The following is a 12798-nucleotide window of genomic DNA, read 5'->3' as shown; positions in this document are numbered from 1 at the left end:
CACACCAACACACACCACACACACATACACCAACACACAACCACACACATACCACATACACACCTACACACACCCCACACACATACAGCAACACACACACCTACACACCTACACACACCCACCCCCACACACACACCAACACACAACACCACACACACATACACCAACACACATGTACACACACCAACACACATCTCCACACACACACCACACACACATGTACACACACACACCAACACACCACACACACACATACACCAACACACACCACACACACCTACATACACACACCACACCACAAACACAGCTACACACACCAACACCACACACACAACACACCACACACACCTACACACACACCAACACACAAATCTCCACACATACCAACACACCACACACATGTACACACACACCACACACATACACCAACACAACACACACCCCACACACACACCTCCACACACAACAACACACCTCCACACACACCAACATACAACCACACATACCTACCCACACACACCTACACACACACACCCCACACACGCATACACCAACATACACATACACCAGCACACACAACACACACCAACACACACACCACACACACACCAACACACCACACACACACACACCCCAACACACACACACCCCCACACATACCACACACACCACATACACACATACACCAACACACACACCACACACATACACACACCCCCACACACACCACATACACCAACACATACCACACACACACCAACACACGCCACACACACCTACACACACAACTCCACACACCCCCCACACACACCACACACCTACACCAACACAACCACACGCACACACACCCCACACCCCCCCACACACACACCACAAAAAGTGAGTGATAAACTGCGCACACTAGTGACTGAGAGCCAGAAGGAGCAGTACACCCACCCCCCCACACACCTACACCAACACACACCACACACCCCCCACACCGACCCCACACACATACGCCACACCCCCCACACACACACACACCCCACACACACATCCCCACCTCCACACACACCCCGCCCCCACACACACACCCCACCACACACACCCACACACACACACCCACACACACCCACACACACATCCCCACCTCCACACACACACCCCCCACACACATCCCACCCACACACCCCCCCCCCCACCTGCTTCCAGAGAGGGAGGAGCTGCCTGCACTTGGGGAGCCGAGTCTGCTGTCTCGGCCGGAAGCCGGCTCTGAAGGTGGGAGTTGGGCGGCAGGTCACACCCCCTTCACCTGCTCTGGAGGTTTGCATCTGGAGTGTGAGGCCAGAAAAGAAGCCACGTGAGGACGGGAGAGGGGAAGGAAGGGCCTCGTGCTGTGTTGGGCTGCGGCTCTGCACACGCGGGAGCAGGTCCAGAGCGATTCTTGGCCTCTGTCACCCTCTGCAGCGGCCTTCTGTGGCCGCCTCTGCCTGGCTCCGTCTAGGCGTGCGGGGCCCGCCCGCATGTGCCGGGGCCTCACCTCCGGTGTGCCTCTCCCCACAGGTCGTATCTGACTCCCGTCCGGGACGAGGAAGCAGAGTCCTTACGGAAGGCGCGCTCCAGACAGGCTCGGCAGACTCGAAGGTCTACCCAAGTGAGTGTGGCCTCTGTGTTTTGAATCCTTTGTCTGTCTGCCATTCCACTGGAAGTACAGTTAAAAAACAATAAACCGAGTGCCTTTTCACAGCCCCTGCAGCGGAAGCTTTTGTGTTAAACCTCACACTGCACAGAATCAGATGCGTTCATGGCTCCACATACCTGCTCTCGCTTCTGTTCTTCCAGGCGCAGAGCAGGCCTCTCCTCTTTCCTCGCTAAGCCTAATCATTTCCCTTGTGCTAAGGCCCCCGTTTCATTCCTGCAGGAAAAGCTCGGTGCTCACCACAGTCACCACGGGGCCCGCGTGCTGCTCCTGGGTGTGCCCTCGGGAGAGAAAGGCAGGCGTCCACAGAGAAGTTCCTACACACATTTTATAACGGCATTGTTCACGGGAGCCAGAAAGCCCCCTTCAGTGTCTCCTCTGGCTGGGCTTCACTTGCTGTGGAGGCCCCCCTTCCGTGTGGAGCCTGCACGTTGGCTGCAGGGCTGAGCCCTGGACCCTTAGGCGCAGCGTGGTCAGCGCTGTGGAGCTGGGGCGCCCGGCGGCCCCCAGCAGGTGTGGGTGGTGGGCTCAAGCTGGGCTGTTGCACAGACTGAACAAACAAGCAGTTAGCTAAACTTGAAACACCGCACAAGTTTCTGTTGATTAATGAATGGATGAACGGAATGGCCCATGTTCAAGGAATACTGTTTGGCAGCAAAGGGAAGTGAAGCCTTACAGCGTGCGCACACTGCAGCGCAGATGAGCCCGAAGCAGCAGCTGTGCCGGCGGCAGGCACGGGGCCTGGCTCCGTCCGCGCCAGCCCCCAGACTGGCAGAGAAGAGAAAGTGGACGAGTGTTCGCTGAGGGCTGGAGTGGGGGACGGGAAGCGACCCCAAGGGTGTGGGGGGTGTCCCTGGGTGTGGGTGTGCGCAGCCCGGGAGCTTGCTCAGAGGCAGTGTGTGTGCCACTAGGTGTGGCTTACATTCCACTAGTGATGTTACGAAAGGAAAGAGCCCTGAGGGAGGTATTGTGGTGAGGAATATCTCGCAAAGGTCGCCGAGACCCGATGGGTTGTCTCGGAAGCCTGGAGGCACGTGGGCAGCTGTCCCTTGGCCGAGCTGGGCCGTGGGCCTCTGGCAGCGACACGTTCGGGGCCTGTGGTTGGGCATCAGGGAGGCAGAGGAGGGTGAGCTGGGCCGGCAGAGGGTGAGGAGTCAACAGGAGATGGTCCAGAGGGGTGAGAAGGCCGTTTCCAGGGGGTGGGGAAGCCCCGCAGTTTCAGATGCTAAAGACGCCGAGCAGGAAGGCTCAGGACTGACGGACGCCCAGGGCCAGGCAGGCGCTGTCACAGCTGTGACTGCTTGTGCTTGACGGCGGTTCCTTCCCCCAGAGGACGCAACCCCAAGAGGACCAGACTGGCTGCCATTTGTTTGTTTGGGTTTATTGTGGAAGAACATATGTAACGTGCAGCTTAATAATTTGGCCATTTTTAAGCAAACAGTTCATTGGCAGTAAAGACGTCACATTATTTTGCAGCCATCCATCTTTGGAACGGCCTTCCTCTTCCAAACTGAAACTCTCAACCCCCTGGACACTCGTTTGTTCCCCCGGCTGCCAGCAGCCCTGCTGTGCCCCTTCTCCCTGGCCTTGGCTCCAGGTGGCCGTGTGAGTGAGTCGCAGCCCCTGCCCGCCAGCGGCAGCCTGTCCCTGTGCCGCTCACGTCGCCCTGCCTCGTGCGGCCGGACGGCGTTCCACGGTGTGTCCACACCGCATCGTGTTCGGCTGCTACCCTGATGGACACTTGGCTGCTCCCACCGCTGGGCAGCCGTGAACAGTGTTGCTGTGAACATGACGTGCAGCTGACTCTTCGTCCCCGCTTTTGCGTCTTTAGATACAGACCCGGAAGCAGAAGGGGCCGGATCATGTGTTTCTGTCTTGTTGTTGCTGCTTAGCCACTCAGTCGTGTCCGACTCTCTTGTGACGCCGGGGACTGTAGCCCGCCAGGCTCCTCTGCCCGTGGGATTCTCCAGGCAAGAGCACTGGAGTGGGTTGCAGTTACCTTCTCCACGCTTCTGTCTGTCTTCTCGTTAATCTTATATCCTGTGCCTTTACCGAGTCCATGAGCCCTCGTGGCTTTGGGGTGGCATCGCTGAGATTTTCCATGTATAGGATCATGTTATCCACACACAGTGACAGCTTTACCCATTCTTTTCCACTGTGGATTTCTTTTATTTCTTGTTCTTGTCTGATTCCTATAGCTAGGACTTCGAGTACGGTGTTGAATAGAAGTGGCAAGAGTGGGCATCCTTGTCTCGCTCCTGATCGTAGACAAAATGCTTTCAGAACTCCACCGTTGAGCATGGTGTTCGCGCGAGGCTTCTCGTGTAGCCTTTATTATGTTGAGGTGTGTTTTCTCTGTCCGCACTCTCTGGAGAATTGTTTTTGTATCATAAATGGATGTTGAGTTCTGTCGAAAGCTTTTTGTGCCTCTACAGAGATGATCATATGGTTTTTAGTCTTCAATGTGTTCATGTGGTGTCTATCCCACTGATTGATACGTAGATACTAAACCATCCTTACATGCCCCGGATAAGCCCCACTTGATCGCGGTGTTACTAGCTGTCATTATTCAGTCTGTAAGTCCAAATCTCTGTGATCCCATGGACTGCAGCACCGCCTGGCTCCTCTGTCCTCCCCTGTCTCAAATTCATGGTCACTGAGTCAGCGATTCTATCTAACCATCTCATTTCCTTTAGGATGGACTGGTTGGAGCGCCTTGCAGTCCAAGGGACTCTCAGGAGTCTTCTCCAACCACAGGTCAAAAGCATCAGCTCTCCGGCGCCCAGCCTCCTTTATGGTCCAGTGCTCTCATCCCTGCTGGAGGCGCCGCAGCTTCGACTGTGGACCTTTGCAGGCAGCCGATGCCTCTGCTCTTTCCGTACACTCGCTGGGTCTGCCATAACTCCCATTCCAAGGAGCAAGCGTCTTTGAGTTTCATGGCTGCGGTCACTGCACTCTGCAGTGATTTTGGAGTCCAGAAAATAGAATCTGACACTGTTTCCGCTTTTTCCCCTTCTATGTGCCATGAAGTGATGGAACCAGATGCCATGATCTTAGTTTTCTGAATGTTGAATTTTTAGCCAGCTTTTTCACTCTCTTCTTTCACCTTCATCAAGAGGCTCTTTGCTTGCTCCTCACTTTCTGCCATTAAAATGGTGTCGTCTGCACATCTGAGGTTACTGATACTTTTCCCGGAAATCTTCATTCCAACTTGTGATTCCTCCAGCCCAGCGTTTCACATGATGTACTCAGCATGTAAGTTAAATAAGCAGGGGGACAGTACACAGCCTTGACGGCCTCCTTTCCCAATCTGGAGCCAGCCAGCTGATCCATCTCTAGTTCTGTTGCTTCCTGACCAGCATACGGATTTCTCAGGAGGCAGGTCAGGTGGTCTGGAACTCTCATCTCTTGAAGAATTTTCCACAGTTTGTTGTGATTCACATTGTCAAAGGCTTTGGTGTAGGCAATGAAACATAAGTAGATGTGTTTCTGAAATTCCCTTGCTTTCTCTGTGATCCAGCAGATGTTGGCAGTTGGATCTCTGGTTCCTCTGCCTTTTCTAAACCCAACTTGTACATCTGGAAATTCTCTGTTCACGTACTGTTGAAGCCTAGCTTGAAGGATTTTGAGCATTATCTTGCTAGCATGTGAAATGAGTGCAGTTGTGCGGTAGTTTGAGCATTCTTTAGCATTGCCTTTCTTTGGGATTGGAATGAAAACTGACCTTTTCCAGTCCTGTGGCCACTGCTGAGTTTTCCGTATTTGCTGGCATATTGAGTGCAGCACTTTAATAGCATCATCTTTTAGGATTTGAAACAGCTCAGTTGGAATCCCATCACCTCCACTAGCTTTGTTCGTAGTGATGCTTCCCAAGGCCCACTTGACTTCACACTCGAGGATGTCTGACACTAGGCGGGTGGCCACCATTGTGGTTATCCGGGTCATTGAAACCTTTCTTGTCTAGCTTTTCAGAGTCACTTTTTGCCACCTCTTAATCTCTGCTGCTTCTGTCAGGGCCTCCCATTTCTGTCCTTTACTGAGCCTGACCTTGAGTGAAGTGTTCCCGCGACATCTCCAGCTTTCCTGAAGCGGCCTCTAGTCTTTCCCATTTTGCTGTTTTTTTCTGTTTCTCTGCACTGTTTGTTTAAAGGGCTCTCTCATCTCTCCTTGCTCTTCTCTGGGACTCTGCATTCAGTTGGTGCTGTCTTTCCCTTCCTCCCTTGCTTTCCACGTCTCAGATATTTGCAGGCCTCCTCAGACAACCACATTGCCTTCTCGTGTTTCTTTTTCTTTGGGTAGGTTTTGGTCACCGCTTCCCATACAGTCTTACAAACCTCCATCCGCAGTTCCTCAGGCGCCCCTTCAGGTCTGGTCCCTTGAATCTGCAGTCATGAGAAGCCCCGCCCGCTGTGGAGTCGTGAGCAGCCCCACCCGCTGTGCAGTCGTGAGCAGCCCCGCCTGCTGTGCCACTGTGAGCAGCCCCGCCCTTCGTTCTTCTCAGAGCTGTTGGTAGTGCCCTCTGCTCTTGCCCAGTAGCACACCAGACACTTCCCACCTGGGGGCTCATCTTCCAGAATCATATTTTTTTGCCTTTTCATGCTCTCCATGGGTTTTCCAGGCAAGAATACTGGAGTGGGCTGCCATTTCCTTCTCCAGTGGACCGTGTTTTGTCAGAAGTCTCCACTGAGACCCGTCTGTCTTGGGTGGCCTTGCAGGGCTGCATAGCTTCATTGAATTGCACAAGCCCCTTTGCCACAACAAGCTGTGGTCCATGAAGAGGGATCATGGTGTTTGATCTTTTTAACGTTTATGGGATCTGGTTTGCTCGTATTTAATTGACAGTTTTCACATCTATGTTCATCAGGGATTTCAGCCTGTTGTTTTCTTTTTGTGTGTTATATCTGTCTGGTTTTGGTATTGAGGTGATGCTGGCCTCAGAGAATGAGTTCAGAAGCATTCCTTACTCTTCAGTTTTTTGGAAGCTTTCGGAAGGATAGGTGTTATCTCTTCTCTAAATGTTTTGTAGAATTCATTTGTAAAACCACCTGGTCCTGGACTTCAGTTTGTGGGGAGCTTCTGTTATTATTGCTGTCCGTTTCATCACTGTTACTTGGTCAGGCCATCTTTGCTATCTTCCTGGTTTAGACTGTCATCTCTAGAAGTGTGCCATTTTTCTAGGTGGTGGTCCTTCTTGGCATACGCTTGCTCATAGCAGCCTCTCGTTGCCTTTATTTCCGCAATGTCAGTTGCAACTTCTTTTCTGACTTGATTTGAGCTCTCTGTTTTTTGGATGAGTCTGGCTAAAGGTTTGTCAGTTTTTTTTTATCTTTTCGAGGAACGAGGTTGATTCCATCGATCTTTTCGGTTACTTTTGGTCCCTGCTTCACCTGTTCCTACCCTTCCTGGTTCAGACTGTCATTTCTAGAAATGTGTCCATTTGTCTTTTCGAGGAACGAGGTTGGTTCCATCGATCTTCCCGTTTACTTTTGCTCCCTGCTTCGCCTGTTCCTACTCTGATCATTATGACTCTTCTGCTGACTGTTGTCGTCGCAGTTCAGTCACTAAGTCATCTCCAACTTTCTGCAACCCCACGGACAGGCTTCCCTGTCCTTCACCGTCTACAGGAACTTGCCCAGCTTCGTGCCCATCGAGTCGGTGATGCCTTCCAACCGTCTCATCCTCCGTTGCCTTCTTCTCCTGCCTTCGATCTTTCCCAGCACCGGGGTCTTTTCCAGTCAGTCGGCTCTTAGCATCAGGTGGCCAAAGTACTGGAGCCTCAGCGTCAGTCCCTCCAGTGAATGTTCAGGGTTGATTTCCTCTAGGATTGACTGCTTTGATCTCCTTGCTGTCTGCTAACTGTGGATTTTGTTTCTTCTTTTTCTGATTCCTTTGGTGAAGGCTAGGTTGTGTGAGGTTTGCTATGTATCCTGAGGTAAGCCTGTATTGCTACAAATACCCCTCTTAGGACGGCCTTTGCAGCACCCCGGAGGCCTCGGAGGGCTGTGCTTCCGGAGGTCTTGGAGGGCTGCGCTTCCATCTCATTTGTCTCCGGGGGTGCTTTGGGCTCTGCTTCGACCTCTCCAGTGACCCATCAGTTGTTTAGTAGCACACTGTTTAGCCCCCATGTGTCTGTGGACTTTGCAGGGTTTCTTTCTTTTTTTAGTTGATTTCTAGTCTCATAGCCTCGTGGTTGTAATAGATGCCTGATGTGGTCTCAGCTGTGCTAAACTTCCTGTGACTTGTGCAGCGGTGCAAATCTGCCCTGGAGAATGTGCGTCTGAGAGCATGTGTGTGCTGCTGCTTTCGAATGGAGTGGCCCCTCTGGTCGGGCGTGACACGCAGCCAGTGTCCCTGCCCTGACGCCCTGTGCGGGCCGCGTGTCCGCTGATGTGAGTGGGGGTGGAGCCCCCTCCTGTCGCTGTGCTGCTGTTGGGCCCCTGCTGCACCTCTCATTCTTCCCCTTACTCGTTTAGGCACTCCTGTGCTGGGTGCGCGTATGAGTATAATTGCTGTGTCTTCCTTTCGGAGTCATCCCTTGGTGGTCGCGTCCTTTCCCTCTTTGTCTCTTGCAGCGCTCTGTTTTAAGGTGTGTCTTCCTGGCTTTCTCTGGATTGCCGTCTGCATCACATGCCTTGCCCATTCCCCTTGCTCTCAGGCTGCGTGTCTCAGGCCTGAAGTGTCTCTCTTGCCGGCAGTACGTGTGTGTGTGGGTCTTGTTTCTGTATCAGAGTGGATCCAGCCACTCTCTCTCTTGATGGGAGCATTTAATCCATGTACATTTTCAGTGGTCATTGCTTTGTGTGTACCTGCTGTCACTCTGTTGCTGTTCTGAGACTGTTTCTGCAGTTCTTTCGCTCACCTCCTCTTTGTTCTCATCCCTTACGGTTTGAGGACTGTCTCTTGTGCTGTGTTTGGGCGTCTTTCCCTGCTTTGTGTCTGAGTCTGTCATAGTCTCCTGGCTTGTAATTACCATGAGGTTTGTGTTTCAAGTTGCTGATCGCTCTAATTTCAAAAAAGATTTTAATAACCCTGCATTTTTCATTCTTTCCCCTCCAAGATTGCTGCTTTTTACATATTTTACATCCTTCCATTTTGTCTGTCCCTTAACTGCTTATTGTGGATATAGTTGATTTTACTAGTCTTTTAACCTGTCTACAGGGATCAAACCCAGGTCTCCCAGATTGTGGTGGATTCTTACCATCTGAGCTGCAGGGAAGCCCGCGAGCTTTGTACTTGGTTGCTTGATGCGAGCGTTGTACTTGGTTGGTTGATTGAGGCTAGCTTTGTACTTGGTTGCTTGATTGATGCGAGCGTTGTACTTGGTTGCTTGATGGATTGATGCTTCCTTTCCTGTGTGTTCGCCTTTGCCGGCGAGATTTTCCCTTTTGTAATTTCCATGCTTCTAGTTGCGACCTTTTCCCTTTCTTTTGCTTAGAGAAATCCCTTTAACATTTCTTGTAAAGCTGGTTTTGTGGTGCTGAACTCTCTTAGCTTTTGCTTGTGTATAAAACTTTTGCTTTCTTCATCCACTCCAGATGAGAGCCTCGCTGAGGAGGGTATTCTTGATTGTAGGCCTTTCGTTTTCAGCGCTGTGAATGTATCATGCCCCTTCTGTCTTGCAGAGTTTTTGCAGAAAAGTCAGCTGGTAACTGTATGGGAGTTCCCTAGTTTATAGCTTGTTGCTTCTCCGTTGGTGCTTTTAATATCCATCCTCTCTTCGTCTCTAACTTTTGCTGATTTGACCCCGAGGTGCCTTGGTGTAGTCCTCTTTGGGTTATTCTCGGTGGGGACCCAGTGTTTCCTGGACCTGGGTGTCTGTTTCGCTGCCCGGGTCAGGGAGCTTCCAGCTGTCGTGTCTCCAAGCGTGCTCAGTGGCCCCGTGGCCCCTTTTCCTCTGGGGCTCCTGTAACGTGAGCGTCGGTGTGCTTGCTGTCGTCTTGAGGCCTCCTACACCCGTGCATTTACGCGCACGCTCTCCTTGTCCTGTTCAGAGCCGTGACACCCCCCACTCTCCCTTCGGTCACTGGCCCGTTCTCCGTAGCGCTCAGTCACCCCTTGATCCCTTCTAGCGCGTTCCCGCTCTGACCGCGGCTCTCGTCTCTGGCCGCTCTTTGTGTTTCCTGCCTCTCCGCTCTCCCTTCGGTTCTTCAGTCACCTTCACAGGCGTCGCCGGGATCTTCTTCTCAGGGAGGTCGCCTGTTTCTGCTTCTCTAACCGCAGCTCTCGTCTCTGGCGCGGCTCTCGCGTCTGGCCACTCTCTGCGCTTCCTGCCTCCCTGCTCTCCCTTCGGTTCTCCGGGCTCCCTCACAGGCGTCGCCAGGACCTTCTTCTCAGGGAGGTCGCCTGTTTCTGCTTCACCTAGTTGTTTTTTGGAGTTTTTTCTTGCTCCTTCATTTAGAACATGTTCTGTTGCCTCCCTTTGCCTAACTTGCTGGTTTTATTTCCGCGTGTCCAGCAGGTTGGTTCTGTTTTCCCGGTCTCAGAGAAGTGGCCTTTTGTAGGAAGTGTCCTGTGCATGCCAGCGGTGCACCTCCCTGTGGTCAGCAGCGCTCCGTGCTCTAGGGTGCCCCCGTGTGGGCTGTGGGGGACCCTGGGGCTGCTGCTGGTTCACTGGTGAGGGAGTCGGTGCAGGAAACCCCGGGGCTGGTGCCAGCCTGCAGGTGGTGGACCCGGTCAGCCCATGGCAGGCAGTGGCCTGCAGTTATCCTGGGCCGGTGCCCACCCACTGGTGTGTGAGGCTGGAATCGAGGTCGACACAGGCTGCTCGTGGACAGGGCCGGGCCCCAGCCATGTCTGGGTCTGGAGTCTGCCCGCTGGTGGGTGGACCCGGGCTCCAGGGTCCGCGGGCGCAGGTCCCTGCGTCCCCATCCAGCGCCTGTGCTCGTGTGAGGGGCTGGCTGTCCAGGGCCGCTGTGGGCTCGAGGACTCATCAGACAGCCTGTCTGCTGGGGAGGGGGGCGGGCACACGTCCCTGCCTGCTTGGTTGCTGGGCCTGAGGCCTCCCATGCTGTGTGTTGCTGGGGGCCAGGTGCTGCAGGTACTGGGCTGGAGGGAGGGTCCCACCGTGGCGCTGGCCTGCAGCAGCGTCCTTGGGGCGGGGCCAGCTCCCAGTGTGGCCGCCGCCAGTGTCTTGTCCCCAGTGTCACAGCCTGCCTCTCGGGGAGACTCTGGTCAGCCAGTGGGTCCGATCTGGCTCTTTTGAAGTCTCTGCTTCCACCCCGGGTTGTGGGGTGTGTGAAGCTCTGTGTGCCTGCAGGAACGGAGTCTCTGCTCCCCACAGGCCTTGGCGACTCTCCAAGGAAGCCCTGCTGGCCTCGAAGCCCGGCATTCTGGGGGCTCACCTTCCCCAGCACAGGACCCCCAGCTGGGGCGCCCCTCAGCCCCCTCTGTGGTTAGTCAGTCTGCCGTGAGTGGGCCGCCCCTCCTGCTGTCTTGCAGTGGCCCCTTCTCTCCGTAGCTGTGGCAGACCCTTCCTGGCCAACCCCGTCACAGTGGTCATTCTGATGAGCCCCGGAGGGCTGTGCTCCGGGTCTTCCTGCTCCGCCGTCCTGGCCATCCCCTCGCAGCCAGCTCTGTGTGTGTGTGTGGATGCAGTTTGGGGTTTGGTGGTTGTCCTAGCCTGACTGACGTTTCACCTTGTTGAGCCTGGCTCTTCCTGTGCGTCAGCTCCGGTTTTCCTGGGACAGCTGGAGCCCACGTGCTCTTTGAGGTCGGGAGGGCCCCAAGGAGCCGAGTGCGTGGGTGTGGACGCGGCAGGAGGTGCTCGTGGAGCTCGAGCGGCGACGCTGGAGGGCTGCCCTTGCGGTGCACCGGGACCCGGGCCCGGGCCTCTGCACACCCAGGCGCTTGTGTTCGGTGTATATTAGCTGCAGACGGCCTCACACCTGTTGGGAGCTGTTTGGAACCTGGTACCATTAGACCTTTGAGGAGCTTCCCTGCTCGTTCACGGGGAGACGTCCACGGTTAGGGTGCACTCTCTGACTGTCTGGTGTCTTCCCAGGGCGTCACCCTCACGGACCTTCAGGAAGCAGAGAGGACGTTCAGCCGGTCGAGGGTAGAGTGTCAGGCTCAGGAGCAGCCCAGCCTGAAGCCCGTGGGTCCCGGAGCACTTGAGGGCGGCCCCCGGAAGCACGAGCCCTTGGCGGCCCCTGCCCAGGAAGCCGGGGAGAGCCACCAGCCCTGGGGCCGGAGCCCGGAGGGAGAGGTGAGCGCTGGCATGCAGAGCAGGGTCTGGGGGGCGGCCGGGGGGCTCTTGCTCACGGGGAGTCGGTGCCCGCGGCTCTGCAGTGGACGCCTCCCAGGAAGCCTGTTTACGCCCGTCTGTGGTTGGCGGGCCTGTGTAACTGAGAGAATTCAGAGGACGGTGTCCTTCAGTGACTGTCGTCCCCGCTGGGAGTTGCCTGATGTGCTTTCGGCCGCAGCCTGCTGCGGTGCCTGTGTGTCCTGTGCCATGGTCGCCAGCACAGGCTTGGTGAGCGAATGCGAATGCCTTTCAGTTCTGAAGAGAAAGGTCTCGATATAATAAAATGAGGTGGGAATAGAAGCACTTATTATTGCTTACACTCGGCACTGCTTTAGCTGTTTCACACGTGTGAAACTGCTCAGTCCTCGGCACAGTCCTGTGAGGTAAATGCCAGTCCTTCTTACACTGAGGCCGTGGGGTGTCCAGCACCTTGCTCGGCATCTCCGCGACTCAGGAGAGCCCAGCGGGTTCCCTGGCAGCCCAGCAGGTAGGAGGCTGCGCTGCCCCTGTGGGGCCCGGCTTCAGCCCTGGCCGGGGGCTGCGATCCCACAACCGCACGGCGTGGCAGACACCAGTGAGGGATTTGGAAGAAGAGGTGGCGGGGCCGCTGAGCCGCGGCCCGCCCCCTGCCCACACACTCCCGCGGCCTCTCCTCCTGCGCTGCAGGTGGACGGCCTGCCGTGCGCTTCACCCCTTTAGTGCAGGCGCAGTCAGAGGTGTGGGGTCCTGGGTAGGTGCTCCTGGTTCACCGAAGACTCCCAGCGACGCCTTTTATCTCGGGGTGACTGTCAGCACCATCCTTTTTCACGCCCAGAAATGCCCCGGTCGCGATGACACATTTTATGGTGACCGCGGTTGCAGGAAAAGAAGTCTTCCT

At 54.9% G+C, this 12798-nt stretch overlaps 1 protein-coding gene across 4 annotated transcripts in view; it reads left to right on the top strand.

Annotated features, from left to right (window-relative positions):
* The window catches only part of PPP1R12B (protein phosphatase 1 regulatory subunit 12B), a 173311-nt gene that overhangs the window by 103866 nt on the left and 56647 nt on the right, over nucleotides 1-12798 (top strand). For all 4 annotated transcript variants that reach the window (XM_052653524.1, XM_052653523.1, XM_052653526.1 and 1 more), the window contains 2 exons: nucleotides 1543-1633; nucleotides 11679-11882. In XM_052653524.1, coding sequence (XP_052509484.1) covers nucleotides 1543-1633; nucleotides 11679-11882 — 295 coding nt within the window. The remainder of the gene's footprint in view (nucleotides 1-1542; nucleotides 1634-11678; nucleotides 11883-12798) is intronic.

This window comes from Budorcas taxicolor, chromosome 16 (assembly GCF_023091745.1).
Source record: "Budorcas taxicolor isolate Tak-1 chromosome 16, Takin1.1, whole genome shotgun sequence".
NCBI classification, from domain to species: Eukaryota; Metazoa; Chordata; class Mammalia; order Artiodactyla; family Bovidae; genus Budorcas; species Budorcas taxicolor.
Note: the sequence above shows the minus strand (reverse complement) of the source record. Positions and strands in the feature narration are given on the sequence as shown.